The following is a 23,426-nucleotide window of genomic DNA, read 5'->3' as shown; positions in this document are numbered from 1 at the left end:
GCGCAGGATTTGAGTCCTGGTCTGTTGGGCCTTTCCTTCCCGCCCTGCCCCCTTATCTTCCTGATCCCAGGGGGTGGAGGGGCATTTTGTGTGTGGCTGTGAGAATTTCTGGTACCTGGAAAAGGAAAGGCTTATACTGGCCTGGTAAACACCGAATGAATTTGGTTGCGTTTATGTGGATGTGTGTTATGTTTCACTTATAACATAGGGGACAAAGCCATAGGGAACAAAATGAGCATCTGTGGGTTTCAAAGTATGAAATCTTGAATTGTAAGGAGAACATGAGCTCTGAGCCCCAGGAGCTCCCCGAGGGCAAAGAGGAAGGTTCCAGTAGGTTCCAGATCTTGGCCAGGGTGTAGGACCTCAAAGGTCGTCAGGCCATGGGGTACAGACTGATGGTCTGACAACCAGCCCTGGCCCAGGGAGTGCTCTGCTTGGCTCGCAGAGCATCAGCTGTTTGTGTCACTGGAACAGACATTTAACAAGTGAGAGGTTCATGCAGATACTTCAATTGCCAGTTTGTCATGAGAACAGGGGGAGTCCCAGATGGTAGCCATCTGCCAGGGCCAAGCTGCTCCTTGAGAAGGGCATTGGCTCCCCAGGAGACCATCACCCCCCTGGCCTGACTTTCCCATGGCCCTACAGTCATGTGGCTTTGTGATGCTGTCTGTTCACAAGTGAAGAGGTGTCACCATATAAAACCAGTAACTTCTTCAAGACCAAACAAGCCGGCCTGCATGAGAGGTGGCTCAGGGACCCTAGCCACCCTCTCCAGACTTGTCCTTCAGTTGGCATGGAGAGTCAGTCTCTAGTGAGCCCTTGTTCTATGCCGAAGGGTGATAATCGTGCATGCTCAGTCACTCAGTCGTGACCAGCTCTTTGTGATCCCATACTCTTTACAACCCCATGGACTGCAGCCTGCTAGGCTCCTCTGTCCATGCAATTTTCCAGGCAAGGATACTGCAGTTGGTTACCATTTCCTCCTCCAGAGGATCTTCCAAACCCAGGGATCAAACCCGTGTCTTCTGCGTTGGCAGGCAGATGGTTTACCACTGCACCAACTGGGAAGCCCAGGCAACAGAGCCTCCTTATCAGCTGGTAGGAAACTGTGGCGGGGATCCTGCTTGTCTCTCGTGTTATAGGAAGGAGGTGAGAGATGTGAGAACCCACAGAGCTCTGTACAAATAGCAGAGCAAAAGCCTGCTGCTCATGTGGCCTGGGGGGTGAGCATCTCAGGAGTGGTCCTGCCTCCAGTGAGGCACTTGGTCTCCAGGAGGATGGCCCATGAAGAAGGTCCTCATTGTTAGAAGGTGACCCTAGGGGGCTGTGTGTTCCCATAAATAGTTGCTCCTCGGATCTGATACATCCCAACAGAAAATTTATTCTTGTATTATTCAAATACTTTTTTGAATAAATCTTTGCAGGCATTGGCCTAGATCCTGGTGATACGGTGACAAACTGTCGGGACCTTGTAGAGAGAGATGTGCCCAGAGGTTGGTCATGGGGCACGGGGTGTCTGCTGGGCAGGTAGGTGGAGGCCACTCATTCAGACCCCACGGCTGTTGATGATTTGCCTTAAAATGGCAGAGGAATCCTGGGGCCGATTTCGGGGGGAAAGACCAAGCCTGTTTCAAATAGAACAGTTGTGAGCTTGAGTAAAGGACCCAGTTTTCCACTCAAGTCTGCAGCCCCTGTAGCCATCCTTCATGGCATGGTTCTGACCACGTAGCCGGAAATCCTTCTTGCTGCTTATCTGTTCCAAGGCTGAGATCCTGCCAGCTGGATTTCACTTCTCTTTCTATTTCTGCCGGGCACTGGGGTGCGGCCAGGACACAGAGTGCCTTTCGAATGGATGCAGAAAGCGATGATGTCAGGCATCTGCCCGTGGCCCTGTGAGTTCTCAGGGAGGCCCTGGCCCGTGGAAAAACAGAGCGTTGGAAAATTAAGGCTCTGTGCATTTCCGATCATGGCAGAGGTGATTTTGCCTGAGAATATGGAAGAATTATAGCCTGAAAACCCACTGTTTTTATAAAAGTCATGAAATCTTGGATCTCATACAATAAAGCACATCTTCTTAAAAGCACAGCAGAAATGGCAAACACACACACACACACACACACACACACACACACACACTCACAGAGAAATTAATGTAGAGAGGAAAGTCAGCCAGAGGGGCGGCTGGCTTCAGGGGTGGCTGGCTGAGGGCCATCTCTGATACCTGGGACCTGGACGCTTGGCACTTATGGCCAGGCTGGGGCACGTGGCAAGCCCAGGACCACAGGTGGAGAGAGTCAGATCAGAATGTGTCTCATAAAAGCAGGCTCCCCAGAAGAGTCTGTCCTGCAGGAGGGCAGTGCAGACACAGCCCTGGACAGCCTCAGTGTGGGCAGAGCTGGGGCTCACGGTCAGCAGTTGCACGTCCCCTCCTGTGGATGTGGATGGTCATGCTTCCCTGAGTGCTCTGGATAATCCTCGTGGAATATTTTCATTTAAAGGGGCCCCAGACTAGCAATGCCCACAGGTATTGGGCAGAGACAAACACTCTCTGGCCTCAGGGACTCCCCGCAAATACAGTTCCAAGGAATATGATGTCAAAATAACAATAACACATAAGGAGAAAGAGCAGCTGAGCCAAAAGCAGTCAGATCAGACTCAGATGTCAGGATATAAATGAGAATTATTTTTTATGCCTAGAGAAATAAATGCGGGAATAAAAATAGATGGGTAAATAATATCACTATATCCAAAGTACTCATCAGCTTTGGGAAGGAATCAGATAGAACCTCTGTAAAGGAAGGCTACAGTCATTAGAACTGATCTTCAACGGGAGAGTTTGGCAGGATGATAGATGCAGGTTCTGAGATAACCTAGTGAACCTGGGGGTGGACTTGAAGCAGTGGCCCGGAATGAAACACAGGGGCACAGGTGGAATGTAGGAAAGACATGCTTGGGGACATGGAGGATTGAGAGAGAGGGTAACATACGTGCAGTTAGAATTTTGAGAGAGGTAGCAGGGAATGTACGAAAAGGAAGAGATAGTGCTGGAGACTTTCTCATTGAAAGACCCCTATTTCCTGGTTCAGGAATCCCAATAAAGCTAAAGAAAGAAATATGCATGTGTATATATTTATACACACACTTATACATTAAGTGTACATAACATTATACAAGCTTCACCAAAGAACTGATGCTTTCGAACTGTAGTGCTGGAGAAGGTTCTTGAGAGTCTGTTGGACAGCAAGGTGATCAAACCAGTCGTTCAACAGGAAATCAACCCTGAATATTCATTGGAAGGACTGATACTGAAGCTAAAACTCCAATACGTTGGCCAACAGAGGCAAAGAGCTAACTCACTGAAATCATACCCTGATCCTGGGAAGGATTGAAGGCAGGAGGAAAAGGGGACAACAGAGGATGAGATGGTTGGATGGCATTACCAATTCGATGGATATGAGTTTGAGCAAGCTCTGGGAAACAGTGATGGGCAGGGAAGCCTGGCGTGCTGCAGTCCATGGGGTCACAAAGAGTCAGACACGACGGAGCAACTGAACAACAAAAACTGGTGGCTCAGACAGTGAAGAATCCACCTTCAATGCAGGAGACATGGGTTTGATCTCTGGGTTGGGAGGATCCCCTGGAGAAGGGACTAGCTCCCAGTATTGTTGCCTGGACAGTTCCATTGACAGAATAGCCTGGTGGGCTATAGTCTGTGAGGTCACAAAGAGTCAGACTCAACTGAGCGACTGACACTCACACACACTACATAATATATTTAAGTATATATATGTGTATATATATATATATGTCTGTGGGGTCGCGAAGAGTTGGACACGACTGAGTGACTTCACTTTCACTTTTCACTTTCACTCATTGGAGAAGGAAATGGCAACCCACTCCAGTGTTCTTGCCTGGAGAATCCCAGGGATGGGGAGGCTGGTGGACTGCCATCTATGGGGTCGCACAGAGTTGGACATGACTGAAGCAACTTAGCAGCAGCAGGTGCATATATACACACATAGGTATATATATATACACACATACACATACACACACGGTATAAAACCACAGCTAGTGATGCCGCTTCTTAGTGATATGGCCCTTCTGCTCCTGAGGCAGCTCAGAAATAAATCGTAACACACACTCTCCTAGAGATGTTGGGCCTTCTGTCTTGTGTCTCTGCTTTCGTTGGAGGTTGACATGGTACAATCGTTTACATTTCCCTGGTCCAACTTTAAAAATTCCCTGGGGACTTCCCTGGTGGTCCAGGGTTAACACTTAGCCTTTCACCTCAGGGAGCACCCGTTTGATTCCTTGTTGGGGGGCTCAGATTGCACATGCCTTGTGGCCTCCAAATCAAAACATAAAACAGTGGCAATGTTTTAACACATTCAAAAAAAGACTTTAATAAAGGTCCATGTCACAAAATCATTTTTAAAAAAATTGTTACTTGCATGTTACTTTTAAATTCTGTGAGTTTTTTCCCCCAAAATCTATCTCAATAGTTTTGTTTCAAAAGGCTTGAAACAAATAAAGTTCATTTCAACAAGCCAGGACTCATATTTATTCATCCCTGTTGAGATGTCAGGAGCCATAGTTTTAGGCCTGGTCACACTCTGAATTGTTGACAGTTATGTTCTGGGGACACAGGGCTCCTGGCTGATGGGCGCTGTCGTAGGGGCATCCCTGTCCCCCAGGCCCCAGTGCAGGGAAGCTGGGTGGCCAGGATGCTGGCTATTCCCATGGGGAGCAGGGCCGCCCGGAGCACCTTTGCCTCCACTGGCCAGTAGTTCAGTCATGTCACACTTGCAGAAACGTTGGAGTCTAGGAGGCAGGAAGCGAAAGAATTCTGACAAGCCTGCTGCCTTTGCCTGGACCTGTGAGGAGCAGGGGGCGCCAGTGGCCTGAGGGATAAACTGTGCTGTCAACCACTGGCTCAGGTCACCTCCCACTGGCAACAGAGTTCCCCTCAGGCTTCCTGTGCCCTCCAGGGAGCCGAGGAAGTAAGCTCATCTTGCGCCGGGCTAACAGTGAGGGGCCACTTGCACAATTGAATGGTCGGCTCTCAGGGAGGTGTCTGAGCTCAGAGATGGTCCCTTTTCTTGTGAGTGAGCCCCATGGTGTTTTAAGCCTCTGTGGAAATGGACCTCATTAACTGGAGAAACCGCTGGGCTGGCCTGTTGTAGCAGCAGGATGCTGTGGAAGAGGCTGAGCTTCAAGGGGAAGTGCAGGGGCCAAGGTGTGAAATGAGAATGCCTGTGCTCCAGGCTCAGGCCGTGGTCCAGCACTTGCTGGGTGATTGACAGCTGAGGCAGGCTGCTGGGACCCAGGCTCCAACCTCAGATGTGTCCACGTGGCCAATTTCTAGTTGGGGATTGTGACCCTTGTTCCCTCCAGCTCCACTGAGTCAGCTCTCCTCTGGAGGTCTTCATCTCTCCCCGTTTAGCGTTTAAGCGTTATTACTTCCATCCCAAGTGAAGAATGATGAAGGAAAGCAGCGTGGTTTTGTTTGCTTTCGGTATGTGTACGTGTCCGTGTGTTAGGAAGGGATACACATGTGGGCTTCAGTGTGTTAAGCGCTTTCTCCATTTGCCAGAGTCCCCACCACTCCCTGTTATCACCCGTTCACTGCCTCATTTCTGAACTTGTATCCCCAAGGAAACCAGTCCTCTCATCACATCTCACACCCACCTTTTAAAAGCCTGCTCTTGGAAGACACTTAGTTTTTGTCATTTGTATATTAAAGGAAGGCTGTGCATGCTCAGTGGCTTCAGTCATGTCCAACTGTTTGTGACCCCATGGACTGTAGCCCACCAGGCTCCTCTGTCCATGAGATTTTTCCTGGCAAGAATACCAGAGTGGGTTGCCATTTCTTTCTCCAGGAGATCTTCATGACCCAGGGAGCAAACCAATGTCCCTTGCGTTTCATGCATTGTAGGCAGATTCTTTACCACTGAGCCACCAGGGAAGCCCATTCATTTTATTGCTTCTTTCTCCTAAGGATTACTTATCTTTAACCTTTATGCTAATTCCAAAACAAAAGAGTTTAGAGCCTCTCATTATTTAAAAGGAGTTGGGCTTTTCAAATTTTTTCGGTTGTACCACTCAACTTAAGGCTCTTAGTTCCCCGACCAGGGACTGAACCTGGGCCCTGGCAGTGGAAGCACTGAGTCCTAACCACTGGACAACCAGGGAGGTCCCAGAAGGAGTTTGGCTTTAACAGAACTGCTCGCCTGGCCTTTTCCCCCCATTTGGCCCGAGTGGGTGATCATGCCCAGTTGCCCTCATGTCCCATCTATTAAGATCTTAATTTTAGAAATCTGTGAATAGGTAAAGTATTAAAGCTGCTCCATCAAAATCTCACCATCCCCCATGATCCCAAGTAGAAGGAGAGGGGCCCTCCCTACTAGAAGTGGGGTCCAGGCTGGGGCTCTGAGCCTGGCTGCCTGTGGCCCTGGGGTCACTTCAGACCTTGTTGGCCCCGCCTCCACTCTGCCAGCTCTGTTTGCAGCAAGCCAAGAGCTGGAGGCCATGGCTGGGTCCACGTGGACACACAACTCTCTCCACTGCGGAAATAGGGGTGCAGGTGGTGTCTTAGCTCAGGCTGCTAGAGTGAAATACATGAGACTGTGTGCCTGAAACAACAGAAGTTTGCTTCTCCTGGTTCCGGAGACTTGAAGGCCAAGACTGAGGTGCCTGCAGGGTCTGATTCTGCTTGCTCTGTTTTGTACATGGCCACCTTCTCACCATGTCCTCACATGGTAGAGAGAGGGCCTTCCTCCTCTCACAGGAGGACACTAACCCCACCCTAAGGGCCTCACCCTCATGAACTTGGCCTTGTCTTACCCCTATGACCTCCCACAGGTTCTTCCTCCAGAGACCATCACGCTGGGGGTGAAAGCTTCACCGTATGAATTTTAACCATATTAATTTACAAATGTTCAGCTCTTAACAGGAGGCCAGCAGGTTTTTTGCTGCATCTTATTTGACTGTGTGATCTGTCAGGTCGGGACCCTTCCAGGACATTCACCAGGTTTGGATTTTCATCTCAGAAGAAGCAGCCTTCTTCATTCTCATCCCAGCTATTTCACGGCTTGCCACCAGGTGAAATACACCATGTAAACACTGTCCACATTTTTCCCCCTTCTAAGTGAGTTCCTGCATGATCCAAATTTATCCAAAGGACTTATTCACAAGAAGTTTTGAAAGATGTTAAACAGAGGGTCCTGCTTCAAGGTAAACTATAAAGGAGAAAAAGTCAGTCTTTGGTGCCTGCAAAGAAAGCAGGGCCTTGTCGGGTTGTCAGACTGTTGTTCTGTTCATCTGCTGTGTGTGTGTGTGTGTGTGTGTGTGTGTGTGTGTGTGTGTGTGTGTGCGCGCGCGCGCGTGCGTGCGTGCGTGCGTGCGTGCGTGTGTGTGTGTGTGTGTGTGGTGGGTGAAGTTGTGTTCTTCTTGAGACTGGAAACTGACAGCTCCTGGGGACAGTTCTTAATTAAGTCCCTTTGTGTGCAAATCCATTCTCTGACAGCCAGGAGAAAGACAAAAAGAACAAAACAAAAATCTCTAAAGGCAGAGGAAGCAGACGCTTGCTGTAGCTATGAGGGACCATTTGCTAGTGTGGTGGCTGGAAGCTGGCTGTGGATCAGATTCATTTCACTCCAGAGCTGCTGTCCTTGTGGTAGGGGGAGGACAGAGAGCCGTATAGGGAGTGGGCCCCCCCTGTGGCCCTGATGGACAGGGGTGGAGCTCAGAGAGTGCTCAGAGCCTGGGAGATGCAGGCTGCTGGTTGGTGCCCCCATGTCCCAGGAAGGCCTCTGCTGCTTAGGTGCTTAGTGAGGGTTTGCTCTAATTTAAGACAGTTTCAGGTGTGGAACCTGTAATAAGGTTGGGGAAGGATTTAGTCCAAAGTGATTGTTGAAGAGAAAGCTGGGACCCGCATAGCATTTTTCAGGCTTCTTGCTGAGAGTCAGGAGATATTGGTCAGAGTAGGAAGAATGGCCCAGGACATACTCATGAAGCTGATACCTGAATGACCCAGTGCCCTGACCAGATCCTCAGTTCCAGCCACTGCTCTGACTTGCTAAGCAGGTTTCTTGGCTGTTCATCAGCCCTACGGGTGTGTGTTCACTCCATACAAAAGCAGGGTTGAAAAGCATTGCTCCTGCCTTTTCCTCCAGCTCCAAAATTACCCAGCTCCCAGCCATCAGAAGCTGATGAGACCTGTGGTTTAAGTAGCAGGGACTTTTTGATTCCCCTTAAGTGCATCCTGCTCACAAGTGTGACTCTGGGCACTTTTGGGAAGGCACTTAGCAGCTAGAAAGGACACTCTCGCCATCTGGTGACAGAAGTGTGACAGTGGCTTTGGGAGGATGCTGTCATCCAGGGCCGAGCCTAGACTGCTTTTAGGCAAGGGCAATTTTAGCTCCTGCCTCTTATTTCTTTCTCTCTTTCTCTCTCTCTCTCTTTTTTTTTTTTTTTTAGTTTCGATAACATTTACTTTTATCACATTAAATTTTTTCTTAAAATAACTTTATCCTATGAAAATATAACATTAGAAAAGTAAAGAGTGGTTATTAAAGAAGTTACTATCCATTCGGGGGGGGGGGAGAGAAAAGACAATATGTAAACAGAGGAATTCTCTTTTTTTAAGAAAAATTTATTTCAAAACTTTAATTTAGATTGTTGTTTTGCAGATAAAAAAAATGAAATGAGAAAGTGATATAGTATCTCAAACTTGAAATCACTTACTTTAGTTTTTATTTTGAAACTATTGAAAAACTACTCCTGAAAAAAAAAAGTTAAAATTTGTACGTATCCCTGCATGGAAACTTGTTCCTTAATTGGATATTATCAGAATAATTAACCAAACAAAGTCATAGTATATCCTTGGGTTGGGAAGATCCCCTGGAGAAGGCAATGGCAACCTACTCCAGTATCCTTTCTTGGAAAATCCCATGGACAGAGGACTCTGATGGTCTATAGTCCATGGAGTCACAAAAGAGTCAGACATGACTGAATGACTAATATATAAATAAAACTCAGATGCACCAACACTGAGTTCTTGTTCTTTAGTTTCAGAACAGTTCTTTTAGTTCTGCTGATGGTAGAAAATGTTTGTTCTCACCAGGTCAGATTTCTGAGTCTCTTTAGGGTAGGTTCTTGGCCCCAGGAGGGAACTGTGGGGCAATGAGACATCCTTCCTGCCTGGATGGGGCCCCTTCTCTGTCTGCCGCCTTCTCTACAGCTGACTTACCCCCATTCCAGTCTGTACTCTCTCCTCTCCCTTCAACCCCTAGGGATAGCTTTGCCTTTAGGAGTTGTAACATGCCTACAGCTCGGTTGGCACCTGCCATTGTCTGCAGACTGGGCACTGAGGTGAATGACTTTGGCATGTCTTTGTATTTCTCTGTGAGATACAGGATTCTGTTAGGTAGGGAGCCTCTAGGATCAGCCAGTGGAGGTGGGAGGATTTGGTGGTAGGTCCTGGGCAGCCTGTTCCTGTCTTTCTGTCCCAGGACCCATGCCTGCATAATCCCCAGTCTGCAGGGTGGGTGTGTCCACATCTGGTAACTTCCATATTTGGATTTGAAGTTGGTCCATTGGGTAAGTAAGAGAGTATGTTTGTTGGTGTTTGGTTGCTAAGTTGTGTCTGAGTCTGCAGTCCCACGGACTGCAGCACTCCAGACCCCTCTGTTCTCCACTATCTCCCAGAGTTTGCTCAAATTCACGTCCATTGAGCAGTGATGCTATCTAACCGTGTCATCCTCTGCCGCCCTCTTCTCCTCTTACCTTCAGTCTTCCCCAAAATCAAGGTCTTTTCCAATGAGTCAGCTCTTACCATCATGTAGCCAAAATATTGTATCTTCAGCATCAGTCCTTCCAATGAATATTTGGGGTTGATTTCCTTTAGGATGGACTGGTTTGATGTCTGTGCAGTCCAAGGGACTCTCTAGAGTCTTCTGCTGCACCACAATTTGAAAGTATCAATTCTTCAGCGTTCAGCCTTTTTTATGGTCCAACTCTTACATCCATATATGACTACTGGAAAAATGCTAGATTTGACTATACAGACCTTTGTCAGCAAAGTGATGTCTCTGCTTTTGAATACGCTATGTAGGTTTGTCATAGATTCCCTTCCAAAGAGCAATCATCTTCTAATTTCATGGCTCCAGTCACTGTCCACAGTGATTTTGGAGCCCAAGAAAATATTCTATCACTGTTTCCACTTTTCCCCTTTCTATTTGCCATGAAGTGATGGGACTGGATGCCATGACCTTACTTTTTGGAATGTTGAGTTTCAAGCCAGCTTTTTCACTCTCTCTTTCATCGTCATCAAGGGGCTCTTTAGTTCTTCTTCACTTTCTACCAATGAGTGGTATCATCTGCATATCTGAAATCATTGGTATTTCTCCCAGCAATCTTGGTTCTAGCTTGTCAGAGTATGAGTCCTCAGATATGCCATATAAGTTTTAGCTATTTATATGAGAAGGCAATGGCATCCCACTCCAGTACTCTTGCCTGGAAAATCCAATGGATGGAGGTGCCTGGTGGGCTGCAGTCCATGGGGTCGTGAAGAGTCGGATTCGACTGAGCAACTTCACTTTCACTTTTCTGCATTGGAGAAGAAAATGGCAACCCACTCCAGTGTTCTTGCCTGGAGAATCCCAGGGATGGGGTCGCACAGAGTTGGACACGACTGAAGCGACTTGGCAGCAGCAGCAGCAGCAGCAGGAAACTGTGACACACAGAAGAGAACAGCTAGGAGAGATGTAACAGGCAGAGCACGGTGAGACACCTGCTTCCCACGTGCAGGACTGGATTGCTCCAGAATCTCCAGGATTTGCTTACTGATGTCAGGCTGTGGGTTTAGGGGCCCAATTTCCGTACATCCCTCTATGCACTGTCGGATCCTTTCTGTAAGTCTCCATTTTTGTGTTTATATCAGTCTAACGTCTGTATCTTCTCGTCCGTTTGTGGATTAGGCGTGTAATCCAAATCTTGATCCCTCGTAATAGAAGGATCTGTCTTCCCTTTGCCTTGTGTGTGGGCATCTAATCCTCTGAGCTCCTTACCAGGTGGTGACCAGCCCTTTCTGAAGCAAAGCTGTAGATTTAACTTTTTTCTGTTTCTCACGTACTGTGCAAGTTAATTTCAGCTCTTGTGTCTTTCCATTTTTTCCTTGACTCAGTCAATATTTATTGAACCTGTGCAGCATTTTGTACCAGCTCAGTTGCTATAACTATCCCGATGTGACAGGGACTCAGCCCTGGCTCTTGAGTTGTGCTGAATCTAGCTAGCAGCTGACTGCAGGCTGGGAGTAGAACTGTACTCTCGGCCAGTGCGCCTGGAGGAATTCAAGGAGCCCTGGGGCTCACAGAGATTTGAAGAAAGGAGAGGATGGGGGAGCAGGAATGGGGAAGGGAGAGGGAAGCCCCAGATTTCAGTGTTTCTCTTTGTTTTCATGTTAATCTTACTTTGCAGAATCCAACAGTACAACAGTTAGAAAAATAAAGAGGATCTCTCTGCTGATGGATGAAATAAAGAGAAGAGTTTATTTCAGGTTGAATGATTTTAGTTGAGAAAGGTCTGGGCTGACATCTCTTCATGCATAAATTAATCACATTTATGAAAATGTTACAATTTCTTGGGACATTTTACTAGGATTTTCATGGTCTCTCATTCGTCTGTTCTGGCAGAGGCATCTGCATTCAGCGTGGAATTAGTGGGCTTTCATGGCTTCCATGCCAGCAACCCCAGGACAAAGTTCCAGATTGGAAATATAATGCTGGTTGTTAGTCAGACAGCAGAATTCACGTGACACAAGGCATCTTTGACTTCTCACCTGGGCCACCGGCCTTTTCTGGCAGCACAGGACAGAAACATGTGTAGAAACCAGATTTAAGAAAAGTATATTGGCATTCCCAAGTAGGTGGACATTCTGCCGGATGGTGAGGAGAAGGTGCTGTGTAGGCGGGAGGGAGCAGCAGGAAGTGTCTGGAAATTGGTTTCTTTTTTGTGTCCCCGAGTTTTCATTGCAGCTTTATGGGTAACAGCCCCAAACTAGAAACAACCCAAATGTCCATAAGCAAGTAAATGGATACACAAACTGCGGCATGTCTATCCAATGGAATATGATCAAAAAGGAATGGTATGCTACAGCACAGATATATCTCAAGGTCACAATGCTGAGTAAAAGAAGTAAAAAAAAGAAGAGTACATGTTGTACAAAATAAGTTGCTGTCTTGAGAATAGAAAGACGTTTAGGACACAGACAAGAGTGGGATTCGAATTCAGCCTTTGAACACAATAGTTTCCTGCTGTGTTTCAGAGCCTGGTCCTTCTCACTGTTATAATGATCATAACCATGGTTATGAAATGACACAAGGCAAAGCTCCTTACAGACAGAGATCTGACTGCACCTAAATTCATGAATGTGAAATATATGGGATAAAATACAACTGCTAATATATGACTTGCACAGAAGGTCTTCCCAAACCACTACTCACTTACACAGATCATTTACGTGTGAGGCGATTGATGTAAGTAGTGTCCATCATGAAGGCCTCATTTTACATTTCATGTGTAAATCATTTTGTGTGTAAATTACATTGCTTGTTCCTACTTAATTGTTTAGAAATAAACTCAGTATTTAATTTAGAGTCTTACTGCCTATGCACATGTGATATGGACATTACTGAGCATTCTAAGGTTCTAACTATGAAAACACTTTAGTCACTGTCAAGTTAGTATCTTTCTTTTATCTGTTCATTGATGGTTCAACGAAAACATGTTCCGGCAAGTCAGTTCTTCATGGTTTTGCTTCAGGTTAAAAGTGAAAGTGTTAGTTGCTCAGTAGTATCTATCTCTTCGCAACCGCATGGACTGTAGCCCGCCAGGCTCCTCTGTCCATGGGATTCTCCAGGCAAGGATACTGGAGTGGGTTGCCACTTCCCTCTCCAGGGGATCTTCCTGACCCAGGGATAGAACTGGGGTCTCCTGCATTGCAGGCAGATTCTTCACCATCTGGGCCACCAGGGAAGCCCTTCAGATCAGATCCACTTTGAAGCTGTTCATAAGTCACGGTCACTGGGGTGACTCTGAAAGCAGAGGAGGCCTGTGAGACAGAGCAGCCCTTGGCATCCAGACTTGGATCCCAGGCCGGCCAATTGCTAGCCCCTCACCAGCCTTCCTAGCCATCACCCACCTCCCAGCCATGACCAATATTCCCACCTTTCTGGAAATAGCACACAGTGGGGGCTCATCATCTGGCCTCTGGACTGGGATAAATGAATGAACGACATAGAGCTTATCTTTACTCATTCTGAAAAATCGTTTTCTTCTTCAACACAACAGTTGATTACTTCAGTCCATGGTGGGTTCCTTAAGAGTGGACTCCTTTTCCTCAGATGACCAAGTGCTCTTCCAGGCTCTGCATCTAATTTCTAATCTGTACAAAACTTGGATTTGTAACTGGAAGACTGCAGAGGGTGATATTTCAGTCACTGGATGTGTTATACACAGTGTAGGTAGCTATTGCTAACAGGAGAGACTGCAGAAATGCACCTTAGAAGCTTACGTTGCTACTCACAGATTCAGGAATGCACTAGGCATCCTTACCTTCAGTTTGCACTGAAGGACAGAACACAGGGTGGCAGGAGGCCTTTTGGTGCTCGAGCTGGTAGCTGAGGATTCTGTGGCTGGGCAGTGCTCAGACCTGGCGCCTGGAATCAGAGCAGCCGTGTGGAATCCGATCAGGCGCTGGGCAGGCCGACCTCCCACCAGGGTCCTAGAGGCCAGTCTGCTGCCCCCACCTGCTACCATTGGGCAAGGGGGTTTTCAGCCACACACGTGGTTGGGGAAGGCAGAGCATGGACTGAAGTCTGGGAGGGACACCCTTGTGATCTTGACTGTAAGCCTAAACTCCGATTTTTGAGAAGTAAACAAACCTCCACATAGTTGAACCAGGATTTCCAAATATTTAGTGACAGTAAAACCCACAATCCAATCTTTGATCAAGTTGCAAAGCTTTTTTAAAAAAACTTATTTATCAGTTTAAGTTACTTAATTTATTCATGAATAATTTGGCTGTGCCAAGTCAGCATGGGACCTTCTATCTTTGTTGTGGCTTGCAGTATGTGGGATCTAGTTCCCTGACCAGAGATTGAACGTGGGCCTTCTGCACTGAGAGTACAGAGTCTTAACCACTGGACTGTTGAGGCAGTTTGAGCATGCGTTGGAAAATAATTTCCAGACACAGAGCATTTCAGAAGGGAGTGTTTATTAAGAACAAAGAGCAGAGATAACGTGGATGCTGTGAGCACAGAGGGCAGACTTCCTGCAGACCAGGGACAGTCAGTAGTTTTCGTAGGTTAGTAGCTGATTTTTATAGTCTCCAAACAAAGAAAATTCCTCCTGGAAGGTTGGCACTAGGTGACTGGTTAGGGCAGTGTAGGGTGGTGTGTGTGTGTGCTAAGTCACTTCAGTTGTGTCCAACTTTTTGCGACCCTATGAACTGTAGCCCTCCAGGCTCCTCTGTCATGGGATTCTCCAGGCAAGAATACTGGAGTGGGTTGCCATGCCCTCCTCCTGGGGATCTTCCTGAAGGGCTCAAACCCGCATCTCTTATGTCTCCTGGATTGGCAGGTGGATTTTTTACTACTGGTACCACCTGTTGGGCATCTTTGCCTAATTTAGAGTCACCTAGTCCATTCGTGAAGATTACAGGGGCTTTTGACAACAGTTACAAAGGGGGTCAGTCAGCTTCAGAGGTGACTTTGGTTCTGGGCTCCACTTCTGTGGCCTTAGTAAAAGGCTGCGCACCTGTGGCCTTGAGGCAGGACTCAACACGGACAACCAGGGAAGTCCCAAGTTGTAGTCCTTAAAGAAAACAGCAGTCCACGCTGCTTGTGTGATTTGAGTATGGCTCTATGGTGGGGCAGGGTGCTGTCTCAGGCCCAGAGCAGCAAGAAGACTGATTTTCAGGAGGGGCTACTTAGGACCTGTGACGAAGCCTTTCTGGCCCTGTCCTGGCAGGGGGGCCCTTCTCTCCTTTCAAATTCCCAAACCCAAATGGGGCTTTTTCCTGCTTCCTGCATGACAGCCAGGGTGTGCTGTGGTGCCTGGCTGTTGCCCTTTTTTCGGCCACACCATGGGGCATGCAGGGTCTTAGTTGACCCCGGGGATTGAGCCTGTGCCCCTGCGCTGGGAGCATGGAGTCTTCACCACTGGCACACCAGGGAGCTCCCTGTGCCTGTTTTTTGAGGACAGACTGCAGTGACTCCCGGCCCTCTTGCTCCTCCCTGAGTCTCTAGCCCTCCCAGTGGGACTATCCTCACTTCTGGGGCGGGAGGTGCCTCCCCTCTGTCTAACCCACCCACTCTGTGCTTTATGCCTCTGCTCTGGAGCCTCTGACCTGTGGTGAGCTGGAGCCCTTGCAACTCAGGATCTCTGCTTCTGAAAATCCCACAATTCTTTTCATATCCTGCTCACTGAGTAAACCCACCCTGGACATGAGGATGCTGCAGGCTGAGCGGGGAACTGATAGGAGACAGAGGACAGAGGGGAGCAGCGGAGCCATGCTCGTTATGGAAGCAAGAGAACCTTCTCATGCTGGCTCCGCGTCTCAAATATGTGCTTTTACATTGCTGGCAGATTGACTTTAACTTCTAAGGCTGTAATGCAAACCAGTCAAGGTTTTGTCCTGGGCAACTCTAAAGTGTTTTTTCAGTGTTTTATTTCTCTTATTTTTCAAGTGTGAACACACACACTCACACCCCCCTCACTCCTGACTCTCAGCTACATGGTGGTCTAGTGCCTGAAAACCATGCCTTTAAGTACAAGTAGAGCTTTTGCTTCGTGCGGTAACCAAGCCCCTCGGTGGAGATGTCAGTTCACTGAGTGGAGATTTCAGTTTGGGATATCTGCACTGTTTAGTCCAAGGGAGCAGCCACGAGAGTTGTTTCTGTGGTGTTGGTTGTGCCACAGGTATTACCGGCAAAAGTGAAACAGGGCCTCCCTGTCCAGAAAACTCAGTTTGACAGCCCTCCCCACATCTGCACTGTCCCACATCACAGTGTCTGATTGTTGGGTCTGCATGTCCTGTTTCACTCTGTCCTGGGTCAACCCAGATGAAAACTCACTGGAAAAGAAATATCATCCCCACCATGACCTGTCTGAGTTACTACAAGGGGATTTGTTGCCAGTGTCCAGCCTTGCCAGGAATGGCCGTAACACTTGATTGCATGCTAAGTTGCTTCAGTCGTGTCTGACTCTGTGCAACCCTATGGATTGTAGCCCCCCAGGCTCCTCTGTCCATGGGATTTTCCAGGCAAGAATACTGGAGCGGGCTGCCATGCCCTCCTCCAGGGGATCTTCCCAACCCAGGGATGGAACCCATGTCTCTTACATCTCCTACTTTGGCAGGCAGGTTCTTTACCACTAGCACCACCTGGGGAGCCCCTTATTGTGCTGGATTGGAGAGAGCCAAAAAGGGAGCACTGGGGCCAGCGGCTGGCAAATTCAGTGAGGCCAGGTGGAGCCAGGATGTGGTGACACTGGGTGATGGGAGCGATGGCCCATGAGTGGCCTTGGGCTCTGGAGCCGAAGCCCTGCCTCTGATGAAAGGTCTGCCCCACCTGTGGCCAGTTGCCTGACACCTGAGTCTCAGTTTCCTTGCCAGAAACAAGGGCCTTCATTGGAGTAGGTGTGGTTACTGCTGCCCTGAGAGTTAAATGAGGTCATGTTGGGACAGCCCTTGGCCAGGTGCCCACCTCTGAGAAGCCCTAGGTTTCTCCTTCCCTCACCCCTCCCCTTCCTGTCCTGCTCTGCTCTCTTCACTGGGCAGAGATGATAAGAGTGGGCCCTGAAGGCCATCCCTGAAGCCCTGGGCAGGGCTATGCAGGATCTACAGGATACCTGGGTGGGCAAGAATTCTATACAACGTGCTGTGTAATTTTTAGAGAAACAAAAATATTTCAACAGAAAGCTTGTAAAGAAGCTCACTATGTGGGTTAATAAAAACAGAGGCTCCCTGGTGTGGAGCTAGGAGGGAGAGAGCAACCTCGGGTCCCCGGCGGGTTGGTGCACTTGCGCCCAGGGGAGCCTCCTCAGCCTCAGTCCCTGTCCTCATGGGCTGGGGAAGTGTGTGAGGCTTCAGCACAGGGTGGAGACGCTGTCCCTGACCGTGGCCTGTGTTGCAGGTGTCCCCGTGTGAGCGGTGCCGCTGTGAGGCCAGCGGGGAAGTGCTGTGCGCGGTGTCCGCGTGTCCACAGACCGAGTGCGTGGACCCCGTGTACGAGCCGGACCAGTGCTGCCCCATCTGCAAAAACGGTAGGTGCATGTGCGGTTGGCCCTGTGCGCCGCGATGACGCACGGGTTCCTGAGCGCTTTCCGTGGATGCAGGAAGAGAGGCACGATGGGATGCAGGAAGAAAGGCACGATGGGATGCAGGAAGAGAGGCACGATGGGATGCAGGAAGAGAGGCACGATGGGATGCAGGAAGAGAGGCACGATGGGATGCAGGAAGAGAGGCACGATGGGATGCAGGAAGAGAGGCACGATGGGATGCAGGACGGGATAAAGAACAGGATGCAGGATGGGACGCTTGTGAGTTTCGGTATTTGCATCCACTCCCTAGCACGCGAGTCCTTGCCCTCTGGGCCCCGGGGAACCCACAGGAGCTGGGTTCCAGTAGGCCCTGCCCTCTTATTGGTATCAGTTCCATGTTTTAAAGGTGTTTAAGTTCTTTGGAGGAAAATTCAATTTCCACTGTTGGGGCGAGTCGCTTACTTTAATTTAACTTTGTTTGCTCTTGCAAAGCAGTTTCTCTCTTTCCATCACAAATCAAACATGCCGGTTGGGCTCATTTACTTTTCATTACTAAGTGAATTAAACGTGGAACATCGTTGAATATTTTTCTTAAGCAAATTCGGCAGGAAGAGAAAGAAGCCTCTCTTTTTCCATGTGAGAGGTCAGGGTAGATCGGAAGCCGCCCGTGCTTTGTCAAAGAGAAATGGCAGGAGGGACGTGGTGAGCCAGGGAGAGTGTCTCCTCAACCTGCAGAATGGAAACTGCTTTGTACCTGAGCTCTGAGCCTGTCTGGGCACCACTTATGGGGTTGTTAATGAGAGTGGGTTCTTCAGGAGAGGGTTGAAAGACTGTGACCCAGGTGGGTGGGTGGATGAAGCACTTGGAAGAGAGTTGACTCTGGTCATGCGTGCGCATCTTCAGGTACAGGGCGTCCTGCCTTGGGAGGGAGTTGGGCCGCCTCTGTGTGGCCCCAAGGCCATGATGCAAGATGAGCCCAGAGCAGGGTGTCTCAGAAAGATGAAAGCAACTCCCTCACGACCAGAGTGTGTCAAAGAAGTGATGAGCTTACTTTTGAGGTCACCAGCTTGTCAGCTGTGGAGTTGCTGGACATCAAGCCAGAAGATGTGGGCCTTGTCAGTGGCGGACGGTTACCCGGGCTGTTACTAGTGTCTGAGGTCATTCTGAGATTCTGCCATCATGCCCATTGCTGTTGTGTGGCTGTGAGGTGCCACAGACACAATAATCTAAAAATCCAGATTTTTAGATTATTGAAAGAAGTCAATAGGAGAGAAGGTGAAGTTTCTGTGGAAGCTGGATGTGGCAGCATCTCAATGGGCTGTGGAGAGAAGGGAGCCTGGAGAAGTGGGAGCTGGTAACTGCGTAGGTTTGGGACCAGGACCTTTGAGGTCCAGGCTGCAGTACGCTGCGCTTGGCGGCCTGGTTCTGCCTTTCCCAGAGTCAACAGTATTTAGTGAATAGCTTCAATACAAGTGGCTCAAATAGTTGGCGTCCTAAGTATCCAAGATACTGTGTCTCACTTGTCAGTTATGATAAAAAACAAAGTTTTGGCCTTAGACAGTCAGGGAGTCCTCATCTCAATGTTTACAAAAGATAGGAAAACATGACTTGCATCCTTGAGGGTTTTTTCAACCCCCAAACTTTATAAAAATTTCAAACCTACAGAATATTGATAAATAGCACAAGGAACAAAGATATACCCTTCACTATATATACCCATTGTTCAAATTTCCCTGTTTTGTTTGCTTTATGTCTTTTGATCTCTATCTTTGTCCCCATCTCTGTATATAACTCAATATTATCAATATTTTTGCTTAGTTGTTCTTTTCCATAAAATACACAGGATATCTTCTGTTTATACCACAATCAGCATGAAACCTACTGGGCATAGTTCATGATTTTTTTGCAGTTCTTTTTGCCCTTAAGATATATCCCAGTTAGGGTATAGTGTTACAAATTATTTGAATTAATTTTTTATCTTGTGTGGATATGTTGAAATGTTATAAAGATTTAAAGTCACTTATTTCTGTTTGGTTCAGTTTTTATTATTAAGATATAATTTTATTTTTTTGATAAGCAAACAATGTTCAAAAGTAAAATCTGTATAAATAAGGTCTGGTCAGAGACTCACGGGATGTTTTAATATTATACTGATGTTTTGGGGGGAGAGTAGATGGTTGTTCTGAAATCAAACTTCTAAATGCTCTGCCTCTAACCTTGAGAGACAGCATAAGATGAAATAAGGCAGGATTTGGTGAGTATTATCTTGGAGACTCTTAGAAGGAGGATGAATATGTTTTTTAAAAGATAGATTAAGAAGGATTATTACAAAAGGATTTGTATTCAAAGGTTTGATCCATTATATAAAAAGAAAACAACTTTTTATTTTCAGAAATGGACCCATAAATAAATTTAAATGTGTCTAATCATGTAAGTTCTCTTTAAGTTTTGTTTCAACATATTCACTAGACATAATCTGGCTTTCATCTGTCTCTAGGTGTAGGGTATAGAATTTTGACCTTGACGGGGCAGGTGGTGCTTGGAATTCTTAGTGAAAATTTTGCTTGAAAAATGAGAACAGTTTCTCCCAAATATCAAAGTCCTGCAATAGCTGATTGAGATCAGTGAATAATTTATGGTGGTCGGTCCCTATAGCTGCACACAGAAATCAGTGTCTTCATAACAAAAGGTTACACATCTGACATGTTAGATTACAGGACATCAGAAGTGATGCCTTATATAAAATTACATGCTTGGATAGACTTAGCTTGGGTGGAACATGAAGGTTTTAACGCCTGATCTTAGGAAATCAGTCTTCACTTTCACAGTCTAATGTTTTAACCTTTGGCATTAACTAACTCCTCCCAACAGAAGCATAATAACAGTTCAGTTGCATCAAAGGTACAGAAGTTTGAAATCAAGAATGCCTGGAATATAAATAAATGATCACAAATTACATACAACCTAAAACATTCACGTTGTTGACTTGTATAGATCAATCTCCCAAGGATGTTCTCGGATAAAATGGTGGTTTGTGCGGGGCTGGTTTTCAGATTTTTTCTGCGATACAGTGAGTGTCCTGCTGGCTTCAGGATTCTGGGCTCTCTCTGGCACTCCTGCGCCTCAGAGGCAGCTCACACTCACACTCATGGCACGCGTTCCCTTCAAGCTGGCGACCAGAAGACTCCATCCTGCACGTGAACACGTTTTCTTACTTTGAGCACTCAGAGAAAGAAAGCTGGCAGGTGTAGGGCGTTGGCGTTGAAATGTGAGAGTCTTGTTGGGATTAACTCCGGTTCTCCAGTGTGGAATGTTATACCTGAGGGGAAGTATGTACACCAAAAGCACAATTCACAGGGACTGTGTATCTCCCTGAAGTATTCAGTGCTACTCGATGTTAGTTATTTACAGCTTTATTTCCACTAGAGAATGAGGATGGCTATTTTTTAGAGAAAAAGGACAGTTTTTACGAAATTTTTAAGATAAATACAGAGATTTCACATTATTAGAAGCACTTTCTTGGAAAATACGTGAGAGGCACTAAGAATTAGACACAATTGGGTTTTGTTTTTTCTCTTGTGTATTTCAGACAGCAGGATAAGATCATAATTAAACCACATGTAGTGAGTTGCACAGCATCGAATGATGTGTGTGTGTGTGCGAGACATCCTTCTCATAAGGAAAAGACCATTCCCACATGGCTTCAACATTATACTTTTCTAAAATTTTTACCAAAGAAATAGTACCTATCTCATGTAAACACTTGGTCATTGCTTAAGATACTATAATTTTGTCTATAAAAAATAAAGGAAACTATGAGTATCAGAATTAATACTTGATTATACTGTTTCTTTTATAAAATTGGTATGTAAAAATCAGCTGTTATGTATAGATACCAGCAACAAACAAATAGAAATGAATTAAAAACTACTCTTTCAAATAATATCATACATAGCAAATGATTAGAAGTAAACATAACAAACTTGGACAAGATTGCCACACTTAAAAATCTTAAAGTTTTATTGAGAGAAATTAAAGAAATCCTCAGTAAATGGAAGGATAGACAGTATAATAATCAGAAAACTCAGTAATGTAAAGATGTTGGCAGCCTCAAATTATTCTGTTAAGTAAACAAAATATGTATTCAGCATAATGCCAATAAAAAATAAATACAATGACTTTTATGTGCAAATTACCAAGTTGGTTTTAAAATCTACATGGAAATACAGAAGTTAAAAGCTAGCCAGTGAAATACAGAAGAAGAATAACAGAGCTGTAAAATCTACACTATAAAAGTGATGAACACACTGTGGTATTGTCTCAAAGATCAGAAAACTGGCAAATGGGAAAAGAATAGAGTCAGAAAAGACTCAGGCATAAAGGATCACCAGATGCATGATGACGCTGATCCTGTGGCTCAGGGGAGGGGTGATCTTTCCAGGAAATGGTACTAGGTGAGTTGGACAGCAGCCTGGAGATAAAGGTATCTTGACTCCTTCCTCACATAGTACCAAAAATTCAATTCCAAATATATTACAGATTTAAATATGAAAGTTAATGCTTTCAGAGGAAAACAGAGAACATCTTTATAATTTTGATTCAGCAAAGTTGAATTTTAAAAGATTCTTAAAAGACTTATATGGAAAGAATTGATAAGTTGAATTTTATTAAAATTAAGAACCTCTATTCATCAAACAACACTATTACAGCAATGCAAAGCAGCCCACATGTTGGGGAAAATATGCAATACATATATCTGACAAATGAATAAGCCATTCTAACGCATCAAAACAGAGAGATGGAAAAGTAGGGATGAAGAGTAGAGAGAGAAAAATTTAAAGGAATTCCCACTCTGTGGACCTCAGTGTCCTTCTTCTAGTTCTACGAATCATACAAACAAGTTTTCTCACTCAGTTTTACATACTAGAATGTTGCTACTCACCACTATTTTCGTAACACTCTGTAATAGGGTATGTTCTTGGTGCACAGAGTAACACGAGAAAAGTAAACTGAATTTTCTATTTTAGTGACATTAAGCTAGTATTAATCTGGAGTAGATAATGATAAATTAAGACGCATATTTTAATGCTTAGAAAAATCACTAAGAAAATCGACAAGGTGGTTGACCCTGGTGGTCCAGTGGCTGAGAATCCACCTGCCAATGCAGGGGACATGGGTTTGAGCCCTGACCTGGGAAGATTCCACATGCTGTGGGACAACACAGCCCACGTGCCACAACTACTGAGCCTGCGTGCTCCAGGGCCCGTGCTCCACGAGAGAAGCTACCACAATGAGAAGCTCCCATGCTGCAGCTTGAGAGTAGCCCCTGCTCACTGCAACTGGAGAAAGCCCATGTGCAGCAGTGAAGATGCAGCACAGCGAAAAACGAATGAATGAATTTTTAAAATGAGAATTATTATGGCCCTAGTACTAAAGCAAAGCAAGGACATCACACAGAAAACACAACTACAGATCAATTTTTTCTGTGATTATAGGTGGAAAACTCCTTAACAAAATATTGACAATCTGAATTCAGCGCCATAAAAAGGATGATACAATATAACCATGTGAAATTTATCCCCAGCTTGCAAGGTAATATACGTATTATCAAAAAGATGAAGAATAAAAAATAATGACCTCAAAAATGAAGGAAAAGTCTCTGACAATATTCATCACTCACTGATGATTAAAGCTCCCAACAAAATAGCAAAAGTGAAATGTCTCATCCTGATGAAGTCCAGCTAAGAATGCAGAGTAAAGTGTTAGTTGCCCAGTTGTGTCTGACTCTTTGAGACCCCATAGACTGTAGCCCACCAGGCTCCTCTGTCCGTGGAATTCTCCAGGCAAGAATACTGGAGTGGGTAGCCATTCCCTTCTCCAGGGGATCTTCCCAAGCCAGGGATCGAACCCAAGTCTCCTGCATTGTAGGCAGATTCTTTACCCTCTGAGCCACCAGAGAATAATCCATAGCCATAGGTAACATCATGGATAATAGTGAAAGACTGGATGCTGTGTCAGTAAGATCAGGGAAAAGGCAAGATTATCCACTTTTGCCACTTGTATCCATTACTGTAGTGGATATTCTACATGATGGGGAAAAA

General features: G+C 46.2%; 1 protein-coding gene across 1 annotated transcript in view; it reads left to right on the top strand.

The window, feature by feature from the left end:
- The window catches only part of VWC2 (von Willebrand factor C domain containing 2), a 122,406-nt gene that overhangs the window by 8,168 nt on the left and 90,812 nt on the right, over positions 1-23,426 (top strand). Inside the window, exon 2 of the mRNA XM_068973377.1 lies at positions 17,199-17,328. Coding sequence (XP_068829478.1) covers positions 17,199-17,328 — 130 coding nt within the window. The remainder of the gene's footprint in view (positions 1-17,198; positions 17,329-23,426) is intronic.

The sequence above is a fragment of the Capricornis sumatraensis genome, chromosome 5 (genome assembly GCF_032405125.1).
Source record: "Capricornis sumatraensis isolate serow.1 chromosome 5, serow.2, whole genome shotgun sequence".
Classification (NCBI taxonomy): Eukaryota; Metazoa; Chordata; class Mammalia; order Artiodactyla; family Bovidae; genus Capricornis; species Capricornis sumatraensis.
This window is presented reverse-complemented; position numbering and strand designations above follow the sequence as displayed.